This window comes from Nerophis ophidion, linkage group LG26, assembly GCF_033978795.1.
Source record: "Nerophis ophidion isolate RoL-2023_Sa linkage group LG26, RoL_Noph_v1.0, whole genome shotgun sequence".
NCBI classification, from domain to species: domain Eukaryota; kingdom Metazoa; phylum Chordata; class Actinopteri; order Syngnathiformes; family Syngnathidae; genus Nerophis; species Nerophis ophidion.
In genome coordinates this window covers 31,810,457-31,831,874 of record NC_084636.1, presented here as the reverse complement: position 1 = coordinate 31,831,874, position 21,418 = coordinate 31,810,457, and the positions used below count along the sequence as shown (strand labels likewise).

Here is a 21,418-nt window from a genome sequence, read left to right as displayed (position 1 = left end):
AGACCCTGCCCCAAGTGGAGGAGTTGAAGTTCCTAGGAGTCTTGTTCACGAGTGGGGGAAGAGTGGATCGTGAGATCGACAGGCGGATCGGTGCGGCGTCTTCAGTAATGCGGACGTTGTATCGATCCGTTGTGGTGAAGAAGGAGCTGAGCCGGAAGCCAAAGCTCTCAATTTACCGGTCGATCTACGTTCCCATCCTCACCTATGGTCATGAGTTTTGGGTCATGACCGAAAGGATAAGATCACGGGTACAAGCGGCCAAAATGAGTTTCCTCCGCCGTGTGGCGGGGCTCTCCCTTAGAGATAGGGTGAGAAGCTCTGTCATCCGGGAGGAACTCAAAGTAAAGCCGCTGCTCCTCCACATCGAGAGGAGCCAGATGAGGTGGTTCGGGCATCTGGTCAGGATGCCACCCAAACGCCTCCCGAGGGAGGTGTTTAGGGCACGTCCAACCGGTAGGAGGCCACGGGGAAGACCCAGGACACGTTGGGAAGACTATGTCTCCCGGCTGGCCTGGGAACGCCTGGGGATCCCCCGGGAAGAGCTAGACGAAGTGGCTGGGGAGAGGGAAGTCTGGGCTTCCCTGCTTAGGCTGCTGCCCCCGCGACCCGACCTCGGATAAGCGGAAGAAGATGGATGGATGGATGGATGGATGGGCATCCTAAGCTAATATAGATTTCAAAATTTTTCTGGGGGGGGGCATGCCCCAGACCCCCCTAGCAGGCGAGTGCACTAGCTGTTTTAGGATTAAAAAATTTTCCGCTGATTTTGTAAATCTTCATTCCCATCCCTGACTAAGGTTTTGATATCAACAGTAATATATGCAGGGGGGTTGGGTAAAAAAAATAAAGGCATCTCAGCAAGGACTTTACTGTAAATAAAACAACTTTCTAGAAATGTAAAAAAACAGCACAGTAAATTTTACAGTAAAAAAACGGTAGCTCAGTTGCCCGAATTTGACTGTGGTACCATTTTGATTTTAACGGTATCACACCATAGAGTATGCAGTTGTTTTTACTGTATAAAACAGGCAGCTCAGCCAGAATTTTACCATGAAAAAACATTTTTCTATTTCTTTTTTTAAAAAAAAGAGCAATTATTTTTACACAAAAATTCTGGCAACTGTGCTACCAGTTTTTTTTTTACTGTAAAACTGTGTTACTGTTTTGATTTTAACTGTACCACCTCATAAATGATGCAATTGTTTTTACTGTAGAAAAAACTTGCAGTTCAGCAAGAAGAATTTTTTTTAGCCCTGTAAAAAAACAACAGTAAATTGTACAGTAAAATTCTGGCTGAGCTGCTAGTTTTTGGCTGTAAAAAATGTGACACCGTTTTGATTTTAATGGTATCATACTATAAAATAAGCGGTTGTTTTTATTGTGAAAAAAAAAAAAAAAAAAAAATCTATCCATCCAGTCATCCATTTTTCTAGTCATGTAAAAAAAAAAAACACGGTAAATTTTGCAATAATATTCTAGCAACTCAGCTGCCATTTTTTTCTTCAAATGTAAAACTCTGGTATTGTTTTGATTTTAACGGTACAACAGAGAGAGAAAAATATTAAGTCGGCCAAGGCTGTACAGAAGATATCATGATCGATAACATTCAGTGATTATATAATAAGATTATACCAAAAATTCCCTTAATGCTATAAAATAATAGTGTTAATAATAAATATGCAATTTTTTTTTACTGTAAAAAAACGGCAGGTCAGTAAGAATTTAACTGTGGGGAAAAATGTTTTTTTAGTCATGTAAAAAAATGGTGTCAATTTTACAGTACTAGTATAGCTGCTAGTTTTTTATTGTAAAGAAACTGAACTGCCATTTTGATATTAACAGTAATACACTGTAAAATATACTGTTTTTACCGTGAAAAACTGGCAGCTCGGACGGAATTTTACTGGGAACATTTTTTTTAGTCATGTAAAAAAAAAAGCACAGTAAATTTTACAGTAAAATTCTGGCAACTGAGCTGCCAGTTTTTTTTACTGTAAAAACTGTGGTACCGTTATGATATTAACAGTAATACACCAAAACATGCAAATGTTCTTTTTGTAAAAAACTGGCAGCTCAGCAACAATTTTACCGTGAAAATTTTTTTTTTAAGTCATGTAAAAAAACTCTGTAAATTTTACAGTACAATTGTGGCTGAGCTTTGAGTGACATTATTTAACTTAATGTCACTTTATATTAGAAATGGCAACAGCAGAGGATGAATGCCCCATAACAAGAAGATAGAGAAAAAGAAGGAGCTTATCCACTACAATGGCTGACACGCGCACATTTTCAGGACTTATGCAGATCCCAAACACACATCCGCAGGTACCAGAGGGTAAGAAAAGTCGGTTTTGCATAATTTTGCAAAACAAAACGTCAGATAATGTCTGCTAATCGGTGGTATTTTGTGATCTTTATACACACACCATAATAATACCGTATGTTGAAGCACAGTACGTCTGACTATGGTATCCGACAATCCATTAAAGTCGTACAGAATTTTGAGTGCTGTGTGTAATGTTCTATATTCTCAGGGTAAAGTTTTGGTGTTCTTTACTGGCCTCCTCTTGCAGTCATCACGTATCTCTTATGTGTGACTGCCATCTACTGATCTCACTTGTACCATGTACCAAATAAAATAGCTTAAAGGTCGGTAGGTAAGCACAACCAGATTCCGTACATTAGGCGCACCGGGTCGTAAGGCGCATTGTCCCATTTTTTGAGAACATGGAAGTATTTTACGTGCGCCCTTTATAGTCAAAGGAATACGAATGTACAGTACTTTGCATTTTGAAGCTCTTCTTTTTTTCGGCAGTGGGCGTTCTCTGCCGAGGGACTGAGCGAGATGTGGAATGAAATGGTGAAGGACGAGGAGATCACGTTCAACGGTGAAGAGTCGACTCACCCAGGTACCCAGTGGTTGACGTCGTCACAGCACTGTGTGTGGATGTTAATGGATGTCCGATAATGGCTTTTTTGCTGATATTTCGATATTGTCCAACTGATAATTACTTATTCCGATATCATCCGTTACGATATATAAATACAGTTGTGGAATTAACATATTATTATGCCTAATTTTGTTGCGATGCCCCCGCTGGATGCATTCAACAATGTAGCAAGGTTTTCCAAAATAAGAGAACAACTTCAACTCAAGTTATGGAAAAAAGTCCCAACATGGCACTGCCATATTTTATTATTGAAGTCACAAAGTGCATTCTTTTTTTAACATGCCTCAAAACAGCAGTTTTGAATTTGGGACATGCTCTCCCTGAGATAATCCTGATACCCACTACAACCATGGGAAATACTATACTTTTACTTTCACAAAGTGCATTATTTATATATATATTTTAAACATGCCTCGAAACAACAGCTACAAAAACAGTGAAGGCACACAGCTTCAGTCCAGAGTACACTAGAGTAATAAAGTAAACAATAACATAGTCCTCCTTTAGTGCAAGACTGCCTGGCATACTGTATAACAGGGAATTATAAACTGGGCTCACATCCATCTTCCGCTTGTATTTATTGTGTATCTCCTTATGATTCTCGAAGAGGTGGGAGATCTAATTGCTCGTATTAAAGGAAGACGTCTTGGTTCCTCCTCGCATAACCAACTTTTTGCAGTCATTGCAAATTGCCAGTTTTTTTTATCCGTCAGAGACACTTTAAAATTATCCCAAATTGTAGACATGGTGTTGTTAGTCAGTCACCGAGCGAGCTCGGTTGTTGACCACGGCTACAGCACCGGCAACAACACACTGTTGTTGTTGTTGTTATGCTGCGCTCGCAGGGGTTTGATGAGTTCATCAAGCGTCGCCAGTGAACCTCTCATGCTGGAGTCGTCAACTCCTTTGTTGTGTGGGGGAGGGGGGAGAGGAGAAGGTTTGCTGACTAGGAGACGCAACTGCTCTGTACTGCTCCCAGTGGTAGAGTCCAAAAACAGAAGTCTTGCCTCGATCTTAACACGGCACATAGCTCCGCCCCTGTCTGAAGTCATGCCGCTTTTGCAGCAGGGATACAAAGAATTGCTTTTGCGACACCCAGTGGACATATTTAGAACAGCATTTTCTTTCATTCTAAAATTTCAGCATGTTTGTTCTAATCCCTCACACAAATACCTTGACATGTCTTCCTACTTACACTTTTAAAAGGTGTCTGTGGAGATGCCTGACCATATAAGGATTTCAGTAGTCGATACCTATGAATTTACACGATTCTCATTACCAGGGGTCCCCAAACTTTTTGACCCAGGGGCCGCATTGGGTTAAAATAATTTGGCCCGGGGCCGGGCTGTTTATGTATATATATGTGTATGTATATATATATATATATATATATATATATATATATATATATATTAGGGCTGCGAGTCTTTGAGTGTCCCACTATTCGATTCAATATCGATTCTTGGGGTCACGATTCGATAATACATCAATGTTTTCGATTCAACAACGATATTTTTCCGATTCAAAATTATTATGTATTCATTCAATACATAGGATTTCAGCAAGATCTACCCCAGTCTGCTGACATGCTAGGAGAGTAGTAGATTTAAAAAAAAAAGCTTTTATAATTATAAAGGACAATGTTTTATCAACTGATTGCAATAATGTAAATTTGTTTTAACTATTAAACAAACAAAAAATATGACTTATTTTATGTTTGGGAAAATATTGGACACATTGTGTTGTCAAGCTTACGAGATGCGATGCAAGTGTAAGAAACTGTGACACTATTGTTCTTTTTTTGTTTTTTATAAATGTCTAATGATAATGTCAATGAGGGATTTTTAATCACTGCTATGCTGAAATTATAACTAATATTGATACTGTTGTTGTTAATATTCATTTTGGTTTCACTACTTTTGGTTTGTTCTGTGTTGTGTTTGTGTCTCCTCTCAATTGCTCTGTTAATTGCAGTTCTGAGTGTTGCTGGGTCAGGTTTGGTTTTGGAATTGGATTGCATTGTTATGGTATTGCTGTGTATTGTTTTGTTGGATTGATTAAAAAAAAAAAAATAGATTTAAAGAAAAAATGAGAATCTGTTCTGAATCGCACAACAGATATCAATCGATTTTATTCCCACATCCCTAATATATATATATATATATATATATATATATATATATATATATATATATATATATATATATATATATATATACACACCGTATTTCCTTGAATAGCCGCCGGGGCGCTAATTAATTAAAAACCTCTTCTCACTCCTGTGCTTATTCAAAGCATGCGGTAAAAGTAAGCAGGCGCTAATAACTCTAAAACCTCTTTACACCCCTGCGCTTACCAAAGGCATGCAGTAAAAAATTGAGTGTGATAAAAAAAAAAAAATTAATAAAAAATTATTCTGCGTCGGCGGCCCGGTGGTTGGGGACCACTGCTCTACAACATGTCAACCCGCCCACTTTTAAACCATGCTGTCTGCGTGCCGGCCGGACGCATGCATTTTGCTGCTTCTCATACGAGATTGCAATGCATACTTGGTCAACAGCCATACCTTTTACACTGATGTTTGTGATGTAGGCAGCTTTAACACTCTTGCTGGTGCGTGAACCCACACCAAGCACATTTCGGGAGAGCATTGGCTCTGTGGCACATTATAAACGCAGCATAGGGATTACCCATAATACCGTGCATCCGTGACTATTGGCTATATTATGCACGCGATCCCAACTCCGCCCACCTCAACCAACGCACGGAGGGGGGGGGTTTGGTGCTAGCGGGTGTATGGTGTAGCCAGGAGTCGTGGGTGCATTCTGGGTAGGTGTTGTGTTGCGTTTGTGGTGTGTTGCAGGGCCGATGTTCTCCAGAAGTGTGTTTGTCATCGTTTAATGTGGGTTCGCGGAGTGTGGCGCGTATTGGTAGGAGTGTTGAAGTTGTTTTATATCACAACCATTAGTGTGATCTGTATGGCTGTGGAACAAGACCCCTGGTGTACACATAGTAAAAGCAGAATAAAACTTTTCCGCCATTTCGTAAAAGATGACAGGGGAAGCGTCATTCGTGGCGTCACGACTTTGGCCCGGTGGTAAAAGTAAGCATGCGCTTATTAATTTGAGGAGCGAGTTTGACCCGGCAGTAATTCAAGGCAGGCGAGTAATTCAAGGCAGGCGCATATTACATGCCCGTCGGCTATTCAAGGAAATACGGTATATATATATATATATATATATATATATATATATATATATATATATATATATATATGTCTTGATTGGATTATCCAGAGAATAGTGCTCGATACCGTGGTAGAGCGCAATATGTAGGTGTGGGAAAAAATCACAAGACTACTTCATCTCTGCAGAACTGTTTCATGAGGGGTTCCCTCAATCATCAGGAGATTTTAATGGAAGCATTCACATACCATGGTTTATATAGGGCACAGAGTGGGTGGGTACAAGCAGGCGTAGGGGCGTGGTGATTGGCTCATGTGTTACCTAGGAGGTGTTTCCGTCTGTGGCGGCATGTTGAAATGATTTCACTGCGCTTGTTGAGGGATGATAGATCTGGATGATATATAATAAACAGTTTCTCTTTTAAGCATAGGTTGCATCTTTTATTACCACTGTTGTAAGGTGTGCTGGATGCAAGAATTTGCCATGTTATTGAATATTCAACATTATTGTCTTTGAGGTTCCAAATGTGTTGGCTGAGTTCTGTAGAATTCCGCAAAGTCTGGTTTCTAAAGGAGGCGTTGTGATTATTCCATCTTGTTTTGAACGCTCCTTCGGTTAATCCTCCTGATGATTGAGGGAACCCCTCATGAAACAGTTCTGTAGAGATGAAGTAGTCTTGTGATTTTTTCCCACACCTACATATATATATATATATATATATATATATATATATATATATATATACACATAAGTATATGATATCACGTCATCGATTGGAAAATGTATTTTTAGATAATGTGATTTGCCTCAGCGACTAGGAGACTCCGAGAGTAACAAGCAACAAGCGGTAGAAAATGGATTAGAAAGGACAAATTTAAAAAAATATATATACACATATTTTTTTTAAACTTGGGACTTCTCGCGGGCTGATTTCGAACGCTGGTGAGCGTAGTTTGGGGACCCCTGCTCATTAGGGCTGCAACTAACAACTCATTTGATAATCGATTAATCTGTCGATTATTACTTTGATTAATAATCGGAAAAAAGAGACAAACTACATTTCTATCCTTTCCAGTATTTCATTGGGGGAAAAAAACAGCATACTGGCACCATGTTCTTTCAACTTGCAAATAAAACAAGGCAAATGTTACAAAAATGTTGCACCAATGTCATGCACAATAGCAATAATTCTGCTTGGGGGAATTTCAAACCTAGCTACTAGTAGTAGTCTTCAGTCATACAGTAAGAAGCAATTACACCTCTATTCAACTTAAATACCATAGATCAAATATATTTACCCCAGTAATATCATCAACACTTACCTGACTGGATCAAGTCCTTGTGCTCAAATACTAGTGTGGCCTCAATAGCCCTGCTGTAGTGTGTAGCATGCTGGGAATTATATGTGCATGTGATGGATTAAATGCACAGTCCTGGGTTGAAATTCTACTCAATTTGCATTAAATCATGTTGATTTAGATAATAATTATGTTGCAATATGTACCATCTTGCATTCAATGTTTATTCCTATTCATTTCCCATGAATTCCCATATATTCCCGGTAATTCCCATGGAAAGTTTCCAACTTTGAGTAGTCCCGGAATTTTGCAACCCTAATCACAACAGACATCCCAAATGACGACGAGAGAGTTGGAGTCGAGAAGCGGGACTATTAATTTATATATTAAAAAAACTAGTGGAAGATCGCGGAGGCATTCTCTTAGGTAGATTTTTCTTTTAGCTATTTAGACGACGTCCAGGAAATAATGATAAATGATTAATTTTTCACCCGAATCAAACCGTTCCTACTTTAAACGGTTCAACCTATTCGGGAATTCTCAGATTTCCCAGAATTCCAGGTTTTCTGGGACATTTTTCCCATTCAAAATGAATTGGCCATTTTTTAAACTTGCACCATTTCCACATTTTTCACCCGGTTCAAACCGTTCCAGCTTTAAACGGTTCAGCCTATCAGGAAATCGCGGGTTTTCCCATGACAAATTCTCAGATTTCCCAGAATTCCAGGTTTTCCGGCACACTTTTCCCATTCAAAATTAATTGGCCATTTTTCAAAATTAGACTTAGACAGACTTTAATGATCCACAAGGGAAATTGTTCAACACAGTAGCTTAGTTACAATGATGGAACGTGTAAGGATGGAAAGGACAATGCAGGTATAAATAGACTAGGTATAGCAATGTAAAACCCCCATTAAGCTCAAATCCCATGCCTGGAGAGGGTTCTGTACTGACAATAGAGGGGAAAAAAATCCTGTTTTGCGTCAAAGTATTGACCCTTTAGAGAGACCTATGCATGACACCTTGTCTGACCAACTTCCAGAAGACTGTCCGGGATGTTTCGGGAGCCAGAAGGACGAAGCCAACGACAAGGAGAAGAAGGATGAGGAGGAGGCGTCCACGCCCGTGCACCACTCCATCATCGAGACCTGGGACTGGGGGCGGCAGCCAGGTAAAAGCTTTATTTGATCACATGACCTGCCGTTTTCCAGTGGGCTGAACAAATTAAGAGGATGGAGCAATGATTGGAACACGGCTGTCTTTGGATGGCATGCATGAGAAAATGGGAAGAACAATTTATTTGACCTTAAATATAAGTGAAATGTGCAGTGAAGTGAAGTGCATTATATTTATATAGCGCTTTTCTCTCGTGACTCAAAGCGCCTTACATAGTGAAGCCCAATATCTAAGTTACATTTTTAAACCAGTGTGAGTGGCACTGGGAGCAGGTGGGTGAAGTGCCTTGCCCAAGGACACAACGGCAGTGACTAGGTTGGCAAAAGCGGGGTTTGAATCTGGAACCCACAAGTTGCTGACACGGCCACTCTACCAACCGAGCTATGCCGGTTTGGCACCGACCGAATCCCACCAGTCCGATGCACGTAAAATCCAACAATGCCCGGTTGCCGACTCATTTTCTGCACTCTGGGATCCCCCCAGCAGCACTGAGAGCAAACTCTGCCAAACTTGCTCTGGGTTGTGTAGCAATTTCCACTACCAACAAAGAAATTGACTCCAAAAAACGCTACAACGTAGGTAAAGTAAGACTGCACTTTTCCAATATTGCGCTAGATTGATGCTATTATACGTTGGCTTTGCTGTTGACATGCTACTGATTAGCATCAGCGATATTACATGGCGATCTCAACACCTCCAAATGTGTGAGTGAGTGAATTATATTTATATAGCGCTTTTCTCTAGTGACTCAAAGCGCTTTACTTAGTGAACCCCAATATCTAAGTTACGTTGTCAATGTAAACTACAACTAAGAAACAGCTGGCGTGTACTAAGTACAACACTTACAGTATCAACACTTTGTAGGGCACAACAAAAGACTGGATTCAGCAAAGACTGAACAGACTAGTCGACGCACCATAAACCACACACTACTGCCATCAAACGTCTTGGTATGACAACTGAGACGCAGAAGTGTGCTAATAAAACAGAGCTGGGCAAATATTTTGACTCGGGGGCACATTTAGAGAAAAAAAATTGTCTGAGGGGCCAATGTGTATGTGTGTATAAATTATATATACACATTGAGCTGTAAAAGTCTGCTGTACAGTATGGGTGTACACTAAAACCAAAGGTCACAATGTCCAATAGAACTGTAAAAAAATTTATGACGGACCACCTCAATAAAACGGAATGGAATTTTTTTTTTTTTTTACTGAATGGGGCACCCAAAGTGTCTATTAAAATAAAAAAAGTGGGATTTCCAATATTAACTATTAACAGTAAAACACTGAATATTAACAACATATGAACATCGCACTTCTTTTACTTCTCAGTCCCACTCTTCGATAGTTATCTTTTACAATCAAGAAAAACACAACAAAAATGCAAAATATGAATGCAAAGTGTAATAAACACCAACCGTATGATATATATGATAAATATATATATATATATATATGTATGTGTATATATATATATATATATATATATATATATATTAGGGGTGTGGGGAAAAATCGATTCCAATGCGAATCGCGATTCTCACGTTGTGCAATTCAGAATCGATTCTCTCTCTTTTTTTTTTTTTAAATCGATTTTTTTAATTTAATTTATTTTAATTTTTTTAATTAATCCAACAAAACAATACACAGCAATACCATAACAATGCAGTCCATTTCCAAGACCAAACCTGACCCAGCAACACTCAGAACTGCAAGACGTGTTGGTGGGACTGAAGAGGTATTACTTCCACTGATCCACAACATCCGCGGTCGAGGTCAGCAGAGCACCATCTGCACCATACACGGTGTTGACAGTGCACTGCTTCCCCTTCCTGAGGTGGCGTATGGTGGTCCAGAATCGCTTCGCAGCCATCCGGAAGTCGTTTTCCATGGCTTCCCCGAACTCCTCCCATGTCCGAGTTTTTGCCTCTGCGACCGCTGAAGCTGCACACCGCTTGGCCCGTCGGTACCTGTCCACTGCCTCCGGAGTCCTATGAGCCAAAAGAACCCGATAGGACTCCTTCTTCAGCTTGACGGCATCCCTCACTGCTGGTGTCCACCAAAGGGTTCTAGGATTACCGCCCCGACAGGCACCAACTACCTTGCGGCCACAGCTCCAATCAGCCGCCTCAACAATAGAGGTGCGGAACATGGTCCACTCGGACTCAATGTCCAGCACCTCCCTCGTGACATGTTCAAAGTTCTTCCGGAGGTGGGAATTGAAACTCTCTCTGACAGGAGACTCTGACAGACGTTCCCAGCAGACCCTCACAATGCGCTTGGGCCTGCCAGGTCTGTTTGGCATCCTCCCCCACCATCGCAGCCAACTCACCACCAGGTGGTGATCGGTAGAAAGCTCCGCCCCTCTCTTCACCCGAGTGTCCAAAACATGAGGCCGCAAATCCGATGACACAACTACAAAGTCGATCATGGAACTGCGGCCTAGGGTGTCCTGGTTCCAAGTGCACATATGGACACCTTTATGTTTGAAGATGGTGTTTGTTATGGACAATCCGTGACAAGCACAAAAGTCCAATAACGAAACACCACTCGGGTTTAGATCGGGGCGGCCATTCTTCCCAATCACGCCTCTCCAGGTTTCACTGTCGTTGCCAACATGAGCGTTGAAGTCCCCCAGTAGGACAAGGGAATCACCCGGGGGAGTACTTTCCAGTACTCCCTCGAGTGTACCCAAAAAGGGTGGTTACTCTGAACTGCTGTTTGGTGCGTAAGCACATACAACAGTCAGGACCCGTCCCCCCACCCGAAGGCGGAGGGAGGCTACCCTCTCGTCCACTGGGTTGAACTCCAACGTGCAGGCTTTGAGCCGGGAGGAAACAAGAATTGCTACCCCAGCCCGTCGCCTCTCACTGCCGGCAATGCCAGAGTGGAAGAGAGTCCAGTCCCTCTCGAGAGAACTGGTTCCGGAGCCCTTGCTGTGCGTCGAGGTGAGTCCGACTATATCCAGCCGGAACTTCTCTCCCTCGCGCACGAGCTCAGGCTCCTCCCCCCCCCAGTGAGGTGACGTTCCACATCCCAAGGGCTAGCGTCTGTAGCCGAGGATCGGACCGCCAAGTGCCCTGCCTTCGGCTGCCGCCCAGCTCACAATACCTCTATGGCCCCTCCTATGAGTGGTGAGCCCATTGGAGGGATGACCCACGTTGCCTCTTCGGGCTGTGCCCGGCCGGGCCCCATGGGGACAGGCCCGGCCACCAGGCGCTCGCCATCGTGCCCCAACTTTGGGCCCGGCTCCAGAGTGGGACCCCGGTGACCCGCGTCCGGGCGAGGGAAATCTGAGTCCATTATGTTGTAATTCCATAGAAGTCTTCGAGCTTCTCTTTGTCTGATCCCTCACCTAGGACCTGTTTGTCTTGGGAGACCCTACCAGGGGGCATAAAGCCCCTGGACAACATTGGGACACGCAAACTACTCTAACACAGTAAGGTGGCAGCTCAGAGAGGAGTATATATATATATATATGTATATATATATATGTGTATGTATGTATATATATATAAATGTGTATGTATGTATGTGTATATACATATATATATGTATGTATGTGTATATATATATGTATATGTATGTATGTGTATATATATATGTATATGTTTGTGTGTGTATATATATATATATATATATATATATATATGTATGTGTATGTATATAAATGTGTGTGTGTGTGTGTATATATATATGTGTGTGTGTATGTATATATTTTTATGTATGTGGATATATGTTTGTTTTTTTTACTGAATGGGACACCCAAAATGTACGTGAAAACAGAGAAAGTGGCATTTACAATATTAGCTATGAACAGTAAAACACTGAATATTAACAACATATGAAGATCGATCCTCCATAGACATCTTTTACAATCAAGCAAGACACAACAAAAATGTAACAAACAGCAAAATATGAATGCAAAGTGGAATCAACACCTACAATATGATATATTATCTTTTTTATGCAGAAATTTGTTGTAAAAAATTGGGCTGGCTGCTCTGAAAACAAACCCCGTCCTCTCTGTTTTTTTCCTGGTCTGAGCTGCTGTGACGTAGATTACCGTAATAACTCCCATAACACCCAAAAGCGCAGATTTCAACCATTGAAATGCTTTCTATCGTTCAAGACTTAGTCATTTAAAAACAGCCGTGCACATCATAATGGCAAATACAGTTTTGATGTTAAAAGTTTAAAAAAAATTATGTCGAATGTAGCCCGTAGGCTGTATTTTTCCCAGGTCTACAATAAAACGAGATATAAACAACTGGACAGCAGTTGCCATAATCGGATCATTGAAATATTAATATTTGTTAACACACAAACTTACTGAAAATTGGTAGCGTTGTGTACTGTTACTGATACCCGGGAACCTTATAGGTTCAGATGGGAAGGGTAGCCATCACTAGCAGCAACAAAACCAATGTGATAATAGTGCTGATACGTCATTTTCCACAACAACAAGGAGGGGCAACATTTTATAGCGCATGCAAAGCTCCATAAGGGTGCTGGAAGCTGACCACTTGTCATACTTCAGCTGCGGCTACTAACATCTTGTGGAATTAATAAAACACACATTAGGGGGTTGCCTACAGCCACAGCTGAAAATAGCTCCAAGTTAAGACCAGGTCACCTCTCTGGGTCCACTGAAGAGGTTATGAAGTCCCCCTTTCATATTTTCTAGTATTTCTATGCAGTTATTTCTCAGTGTGTGTGTTGTTGTTGCTTTGCTACACAATCTTGTCGCTCCCTCACCCTGCCTCTCTCTTTGCCTCCTACATAACTCCTTTTCACGGTGACATATTGTTGGGTCTTTCACCCGAAAGCGCCGTCACTGCCGGGTGGGTCGCTGCTATGCGGCAACAAGATAAGCTCCAGGGTGACGGTGAGGGGCGTGGGTGGGGGCAAGAGACAGGAAATGGCTTCACCAGGATTGCAAGTGGATGAGCGCTGTGCTGCGCACTTCCTGTCAGGTTCTTTGAATCACATGTTCCCCGCATTTACCTTTAATCTCCTTTTCCACTCTAACAGGGTGGCTGACGTGCAGCTAGTTTTTAACACATTCTACAAATACCGTTAGAAAAAAAAAGAAAGAAGAAGAGACAAACTTTCATTGTTCACTCTAGTAACACAAAGCTGCCATATAGGATGTTTTTTTTCTTTAACCTTCGTCTTGTGTTAGGGTCGGCACCGACCCGTTTTAGTTTTTAAATGCATAAAAACACCACATACATTTTATTTTTTTGCATCAAAGCTTTTTGACTTTGTCAGGAACCTCTTTGTCAACAAAATAAAACATTTTAATTTTTTTCACTAAATTATAAAATGCTCTGGTAGAAATCATGCCCTTGGTGTTGTTAGGGTCGGTTTCGACCCAGTTATAAAAATAAGATGATAAAGCAATGATTAGAGCCAAAACTGAACACACTGACAGCCAGCTCCTCTCCCAATCATGTGAGCTTTAGTGGATTCTCATTTTACCTTGTTATCCAGTACAAAAACAAACAAAAGACGGACACTAAAAGTGTCACTTTTTGCCACTCTGATTTTGTTTTTTATTAGTTTTGGAACTATTAATCTATTTCTCTTGGTTTCATTTGCTTAATTGGTTGTTGTTTGTTTGATGTTGGATTTCTGTTGCTGAAAAAAATACTTTTTAGCCTTTTTCTTGAAGTAAATATATATGGGCCGAAATAGACCCGTAACACCATAGATGTTACTATAGTTAAAATTCTTAAAATGAAAAAATAAATAAAACACATTTATTTAAGAGATGTGTTCTAATACCCCGTAGTAATAGTTAGGTAACACAACAACCTTTTTTTTATGTATATGATTCTCTTGAGGTTCGTAATAATAATGGATTAGATTTATATCGCGCTTTTCTATTGTTATATACTCAAAGCGCTCACAGAGAAGTGGGAACCCATCATTCATTCACACCTGGTGGTGTTAAGCTACATCTGTAGCCACAGCTGCCCTGGGGTAGACTGACGGAAGCGTGGCTGCCAGTTTGCGCCCACGGCCCCTCCGACCACCACGAATCATTCATTCATCATTCATTCACCGGTGTGAGCGGCACCGGGGCTAAAGGGTGAAGTGTCCTGCCCAAGGACACAACGGCAGCGACATTGATATCAATAGGTGGGAAGCGAACCTGCAACCCTCAGGTTTCTGGCACGGCCGCTCTACCTACTACGCCAGGGGCGCTCACACTTTTTCTGCAGGCGAGCTACTTTTCAATTGACCAAGTCGAGGAGATCTACCTCATTCCTATTTATAATTTATATTTATTTATTTATGAAAGATACATTTTTGTTAACAAGTTAATGGTGTTTAATGATAATACAAGCATGTTTAACACACATAGATTCCTTTCTTTCATGAAGACAAGAATATAAGTTGGTGTATTACCTGATTCTGATGACTTGCATTGATTGGAATTAGACAGTAATGATGATAACGTCCGCATTTTCAAATGGAGGAAAATAAAAAGTCCTCCTTTCTGTCCAATACCACATGAAAGTGGTTGGATTTGGCATCTCATTTGTCCAACTTGCATACTGGTTTTTAAACACTTTGTTATGAGAGTAGCATATGTGTGTGGCCCTTTAATGTCTGGCAGCAGGTGAGTGACGTCAGTGAGTGTGCGGGTGGGCAAGCAAGTGAGAAAGCGGTCGCTGAGGGCGGGGGAGAAATACATTGGCATCAAACTCCGTAGCTGGCTAGCTTGTGCACGCTAGCTTTCTGAGACTCTTATTTTGTTAGCACAGGCAGGATGAAACAGGTCTTTTATGGTGAAGACTGGAACTGTGCAGTCGGTCTTTAGAGTTTTGACAGTAGGTACGGAGTCTCTAGAAATAAAATGTGTTTCTCTGCGTCCGCCCTGTTAGTGATTTTTTTCTTAAATATGAGCTGGCAGCAGCCAGCGTCATCTCACAAGATCCTCGGGTGCCGAGAATGTCAAACAACTGACGAAAGTGAAGTCTTGGTATGATTGATGATTGCTCATTTTTATGTCTATTTTTTAATGCCTGGCTTGAGATCGACCGACACACCCTCCGAGATCGACCAGTCGATCGCGATCGACGTAATGGGCACCCCTGGTCTACGCCATGCAGCTATATTGATGCATGCTTGGTTGTGATTTAAAGTCATATCCAACAACTTTTTACTGCCAACTGAGTTTTGTATTTTTTTAATGATTTCTGCTGGTGGTGTGACTCCAGATTTTTTTTCAACGCAAAAAATGTGCCTTGGCTCAAAAAAGGTTGAAGAACACTACTCTAAAGCAGGGGTTTCAAACTCTGGCCCGCCGTGTAATTTCATTGGTCCTTGAGGCAATATCAACTCAACATTAGAAATGGCCTGCCGGTGTTATACAATGAGTACCAGTATGCCCTACAACTCCAGTGGCCCGTAACCTTTTCATGAACTTTATACTTGTTTATATTTCCGGCCTCATGTAATTGATGAGCTATGGATCGGACAACATGCTCACTTTGCCGTCTTTGGTACTGGACTGCACACACTTCATCAGCTGCCGTGAAGCTTAAGTCGTTTCCAGAGCTGCTATTTCGGCCGTGGTGTTGCTCGTGACCTGATATGATACGATATGATATGATGATGTATCACAACAACACCCGCTGCTCAAGGGGAAGCGCTACATGTGCTTTCATGTTAGGCTCCAAGAGTGCCTAATAATTTGTGCAGGGTACACTGCAAAAAGTCAGTGTTTAAAAACAAAGAAAAAACAAAACAAAAATTAGGGGTATTTTATTTGAACTAAGCAAAATGATCTGCCAATAGAACAAGAAAATTTGGCTAGTCAAGACTCTCCAAAACAAGTAAAATTAGCTAACCTCAATGAACCCAAAAATATAGAGCTCACAAAGCTCTCTTAGTGTTGTTAATGTAGCATGATGTCAGAATGCTATGTTAGCATGTTGCTCACAAAGCTATGCTAGAGTTACTAACCTAGCATGATGTCAGACTGCTATGTTAGCATGTAGCTCACATAGCTATGCTAGTGTTGTTAATGTAGCATGATGTCAGATTGCTATGTTAGCATGTTGCTCACAAAGCTATGCTAGAGTTACTAACCTAGCATGATGTCAGACTGCTATGTTAGCATGTTGCTCACAAAGCTATGCTAGAGTTACTAACCTAGCATGATGTCAGAACGCTATGTTAGCATGTTGCTCACAAAGCTATGCTAGAGTTACTAACCTAGCATGATGTCGGACTGCTATGTTAGCATGTAGCTCACATAGCTATGCTAGTGTTGCTAATGTAGCTTGATGTCAGACTGCTATGTTAGCATGTCACTCACAAAGCCCTGCTAGTGTTGCTAAGCTTGCATGATCTCATAATGCTATGTTAATATGTAGCTCACATAGCTATGCTAGTGTTGTTAACCTTGCATGATGTAAAATGTATTATTAGCATGTAACTCAAATCGCTATGCTAGTCTGGCTAACCTAACTTGATGTTAAAATGCTATGTTAGCATATAGTTTACGTAGTTATGTTAGTGTTTCTAATCTAGCATGATGTTAAAATGCTATGTAAGCATGTAGCTCAAATAGCAATGCTAGTGTTACATACCGGGTTTGATGTTTATATTTCCTGTTAGCATGTAGCTCACATTGCTATTGTTTTTAACCCAGCAGGATGTTAGAGTATTACGTTAGCATGTAGCTCACATAGCTATGTTAGTGTTACTCACCTAGCATGATGCCAAAATGCTATGTTAAATTGTAGCTCTCATAGCTATTTTAATGTTACTAACCTAGCATGATGTCAAAATGTAATTTTAGCATGTAGCGCACATAGCTATGCTAGTGTTACTAACCTAGCATGATGTCAAAATGCTGTGTTAGCATGTAGCTCATATAGCTTTGCTAGTGTTACCAATGTAGCATGATGTCAGAATGCTGTGTTAGCATGTCGCTCATAAAGCTCTGCTAGTGTTACTAACCTAGCACGATGTCAAAATGTAATGTTAGCATGCAGCTCACATAGCTATGCTAGTGTTACTAACCTAGCGTGATGTCAAAATGCTATGTTAGCATGTAGCTCACATAGCTCTGCTATTGTTGCTAATATAGCATGATATCAGAATGCAATTTTAGCATGTCGCTCACAAAGCTCTACTAGTGTGGCTAACCTGGCATGATCTCATAATGCTATGTTAGCATGTAGCTCACTTAGCTATGCTAGTATTACTAGCCTAGCATTATGTCAAAATGCTATGTTAGCATGTAGCTCACATAGCTATGCTAGTGTTACTAACCTAGCATGATGTCAAAATGCTAAGTTAACATGTAGCTCACATTGTTCTGCTAGTGTTACTAACCTAGCATGATGTCAACATGCTATGTTAGTGTTGTTACCCTACCATGATGTAAAATGTAATGTTAGCATGTAACTCAAATTGCTATGCTAGTCTAGTTTGATATTAAAATGCTATGTTAGCATGTAGGTCACATAGTTATGTTAGTGTTTCTAATCTAGCATGATGAAAAAATGCTATGTAAGCATGTACCTCAAATAGCAATGCTAGTGTTACTAACCTGGTACGATGTTTAGATTTCATGTTAGCATGTAGCTCACATTGCTATTGTTGTTGTTCTAGCAGGATGTTAAAATATTAAGTTAGCATGTAGCTCACAAAACTATGTTAGTGTTACTAACCTAGCATGATGTCAAAATGCTATGTTAACATGTAGCTCCCATAGCTATGCTAGTGTATTACTAACCTAGCATGATCTCATAATGCTATGTTAGCATGTAGCTCACATAGCTCTGCTAGTTTTGCTACTGTAGCATGATGTCAGAATGCTATTTTAGCATATCGCTCGCAAAGCTCTACTAGTGTTGCTAACCTGGCATGTTCTCATAATGCTATGTTAGCATGTAGCTCACATAGCTATGCTAGTGTTGCTAACATAGCATGATGTCAGATTGCTATGTTAGCATGCAGCTCACATAGCTATGCTAGTGTTGCTAACGTAGCATTATGTCTGAATGCTATGTTAGCATGTAGCTCACATAGCTCTGCTAGTTTTGCTACTGTAGCATGATGTCAGAATGCTATTTTAGCATATCGCTCGCAAAGCTCTACTAGTGTTGCTAACGTAGCATGATGTCAGAGTGCTATGTTAGCATGTAGCTCACAGCTATGCTAGTGTTGCTAACGTAGCATGATGTCAGAATGCTATGTTAGCATGCAGCTCACATAGCTATGCTAGTATTGCTAACGTAGCATGATGTCAGAATGCTATGTCAGCATGTAGCTCACATAGCTATGCTAGTGTTGCTAACGTAGCATGATGTCAGAATGCTATGTTAGCATGTAGCTCACATAGCTATGCTAGTGTTGCTAACGTAGCATGATGTCAGAATGCTATGTTAGCATGCAGCTCACATAGCTATGCTAGTGTTGCTAACGTAGCATGATGTCAGAATGCTATGTTAGCATGCAGCTCACATAGCTATGCTAGTGTTGCTAACGTAGCATGATGTCAGAATGCTATGTTAGCATGTCGCTCACAAAGCTATGCCGCTAACATGCTGGTGACGGTGGTGGTGTGTGCAGACGAGAAGGAGCTGAAGGACTGCCTGATGGTGCTAGTTGACGACCAGCAGAAGCTCTCGTCCCAGATGGCCAAAAGCACGTTGTCTGCGCGACGCCTGTGCCAACGTCTGGTCATCCTGGAGCGCTACCTCATCTCTCTGAGCTACAGCATGATGGAGAAGGAGAAGGTCTACTGGAAGTTCCCCGTCAACTCACCGCGGCCCGCCACCGACAACAAAAGGTACTTCATCCATCCATCCATCCATCCATTTACTACCGCTTATTCCATTTCGGGGTCACGGGAGGCGCTGGCGCCTATCTCAGCTACAATCGGGCGGAAGGCGGGGTACACCCTGGACAAGTCGCCACCTCATCACAGGGCCAACACAGATAGACAGACAACATTCACACTCACATTCACACACTAGGGCCAATTTAGTGTTGCCAATCAACCTATCCATTATCTGGAATAAAAGGACAATATAACATATATCCATAATTGTGGATACATATGAAAAAGTGCAATATATTTATCTGTTCAGTAATCTATTTACTTATATCTGCACCTCATTGCTTTTTTTTTATCCTGCACTACCATGAGCTATTGACCAAATTTCGTTCTTATCTGTACTGTGAAGTTCTTTCTTTTCTTAGTTTATTTCGTACATGACATACATACAACATTATACATCAGTTAAATTCATCATTTCGCAATACACAATACATCATGTCCGAAAAGGAGTAGGAAGAAGCAAAGCTTATTTAATCCTACCACTTTTCCACTTATGTGCGCCCACAATATATACAATTATTCACTGACCTTCTTTAAAGCAAAATAGCAAAATGACATCTATGAGTGATTAACACAGCAGTTTTCTAACATGTACTTAATTATTTCAGTCATTATTAACATACTAAGATGAAAAATATCTTATTTTCAATAAGTTTGAAAGTGTTTCTCATAATACTTCTTCTTTGTACTTTGTAAGCACTATTAATTCAAACATCCTCTTAAACTGGCTCATATCAGTACAATGTTTAACTTCTTTACTTAATCCATTCCATCATTTAATTCCACATACTGATATGCTAAAAGTTTTAAGTGTTGTACGGGCATACAAATGTTTTAAGTTAGATTTTCCTCTAAGGTTATATTTCTCCTCTTTAGTTGAGAAGAATTGTTGTACATTCTTTGGTAGCAGGTTATAATTTACTTTGTACATCAATTTAGCTGTTTTATCAAGTCATCGAGCTTTAATATTTTTGACTCAATAAATAAAGGGTGTGTATGTTCTCTATATCCAACATTGTGTATTATTCTAATCGATCTTTTTTGTAACACAGTCAACAAATGTAGCGCACATTTGTAGTTGTTTCCCCATATTTCTGCACAATAACTCAGATATGGTAACACTAGCGAGCAGTAGAGAGTTCAAATTTGAATGGCAATAAAAAGGAAGTCTAAGTCCAAAGTCTAATTATTATTTAGGACATGACGGGAGTGTGTTGACTTGCTGCTGAATGTGGTTTTCTTTTCTTCTCAGTCCACGTCCTGACAGCAAGAGTGTGGAAGGGTTGGCCAGAGTGGGCTCCAGGGCGGCGCTCTCATTTGCCTTTGCCTTCCTGCGTCGGGCTTGGAGGTCAGGTAGGAGAACCTCACAGTTCTGCAGCTGTCATGGTCAACTTTTCACTTGAAATCAAGGCGCGCAACTAATTTGTGTATTTTCAATTAATTTATTTTTAAAATACTAGGAAAAAATATACAAAAGTGGAATAAAAGAGCAGTGAAAGTTGCAATGTTGACACTAATAACTAGAGATTTCCGATAAATGCTTTAAAATGTAATATCGGAAATGATCGGTATCGGTTTCAAAAAAGTAAAATGTATGACTTTTTATAACGCCTGTACAGAGTGGTACATAGACGTAGGGATAAGTACAGAGCGGCAATAAATCTTAAAGGCACTGCCTTTGCGTGCCGGCCCAATCACATAATATCTACGGCTTTTCACACAGATAAGCCGTAGATAGCTTATATGTGTGAATATATATATATATATATATATATATATATATATATATATGTATATATATACACACATTGGCAACACTAAATTGGCCCTAGTGTGTGAATGTGAGTGTAAATGTTGTCTGTCTGTCTGTGTTGGCCCTGCGATGAAGTGGCGACTTGTCCAGGGTGTACACTGCCTTCCGCCCGATTGTAGC

At 40.6% G+C, this 21,418-nt stretch overlaps 1 protein-coding gene across 7 annotated transcripts in view; it reads left to right on the top strand.

The window, feature by feature from the left end:
• herc2 (HECT and RLD domain containing E3 ubiquitin protein ligase 2) overlaps positions 1-21,418 on the top strand; it is a 274,014-nt gene that overhangs the window by 12,597 nt on the left and 239,999 nt on the right. For 6 of the 7 annotated variants that reach the window (XM_061888270.1, XM_061888266.1, XM_061888269.1 and 3 more), the window contains exons 3-6: positions 2,816-2,909; positions 8,477-8,605; positions 19,215-19,434; positions 20,738-20,838. In XM_061888270.1, the coding sequence (XP_061744254.1) occupies positions 2,816-2,909; positions 8,477-8,605; positions 19,215-19,434; positions 20,738-20,838 (544 nt within the window). The remainder of the gene's footprint in view (positions 1-2,815; positions 2,910-8,476; positions 8,606-19,214; positions 19,435-20,737; positions 20,839-21,418) is intronic. The other variant, XM_061888265.1, reaches the window with a different exon arrangement.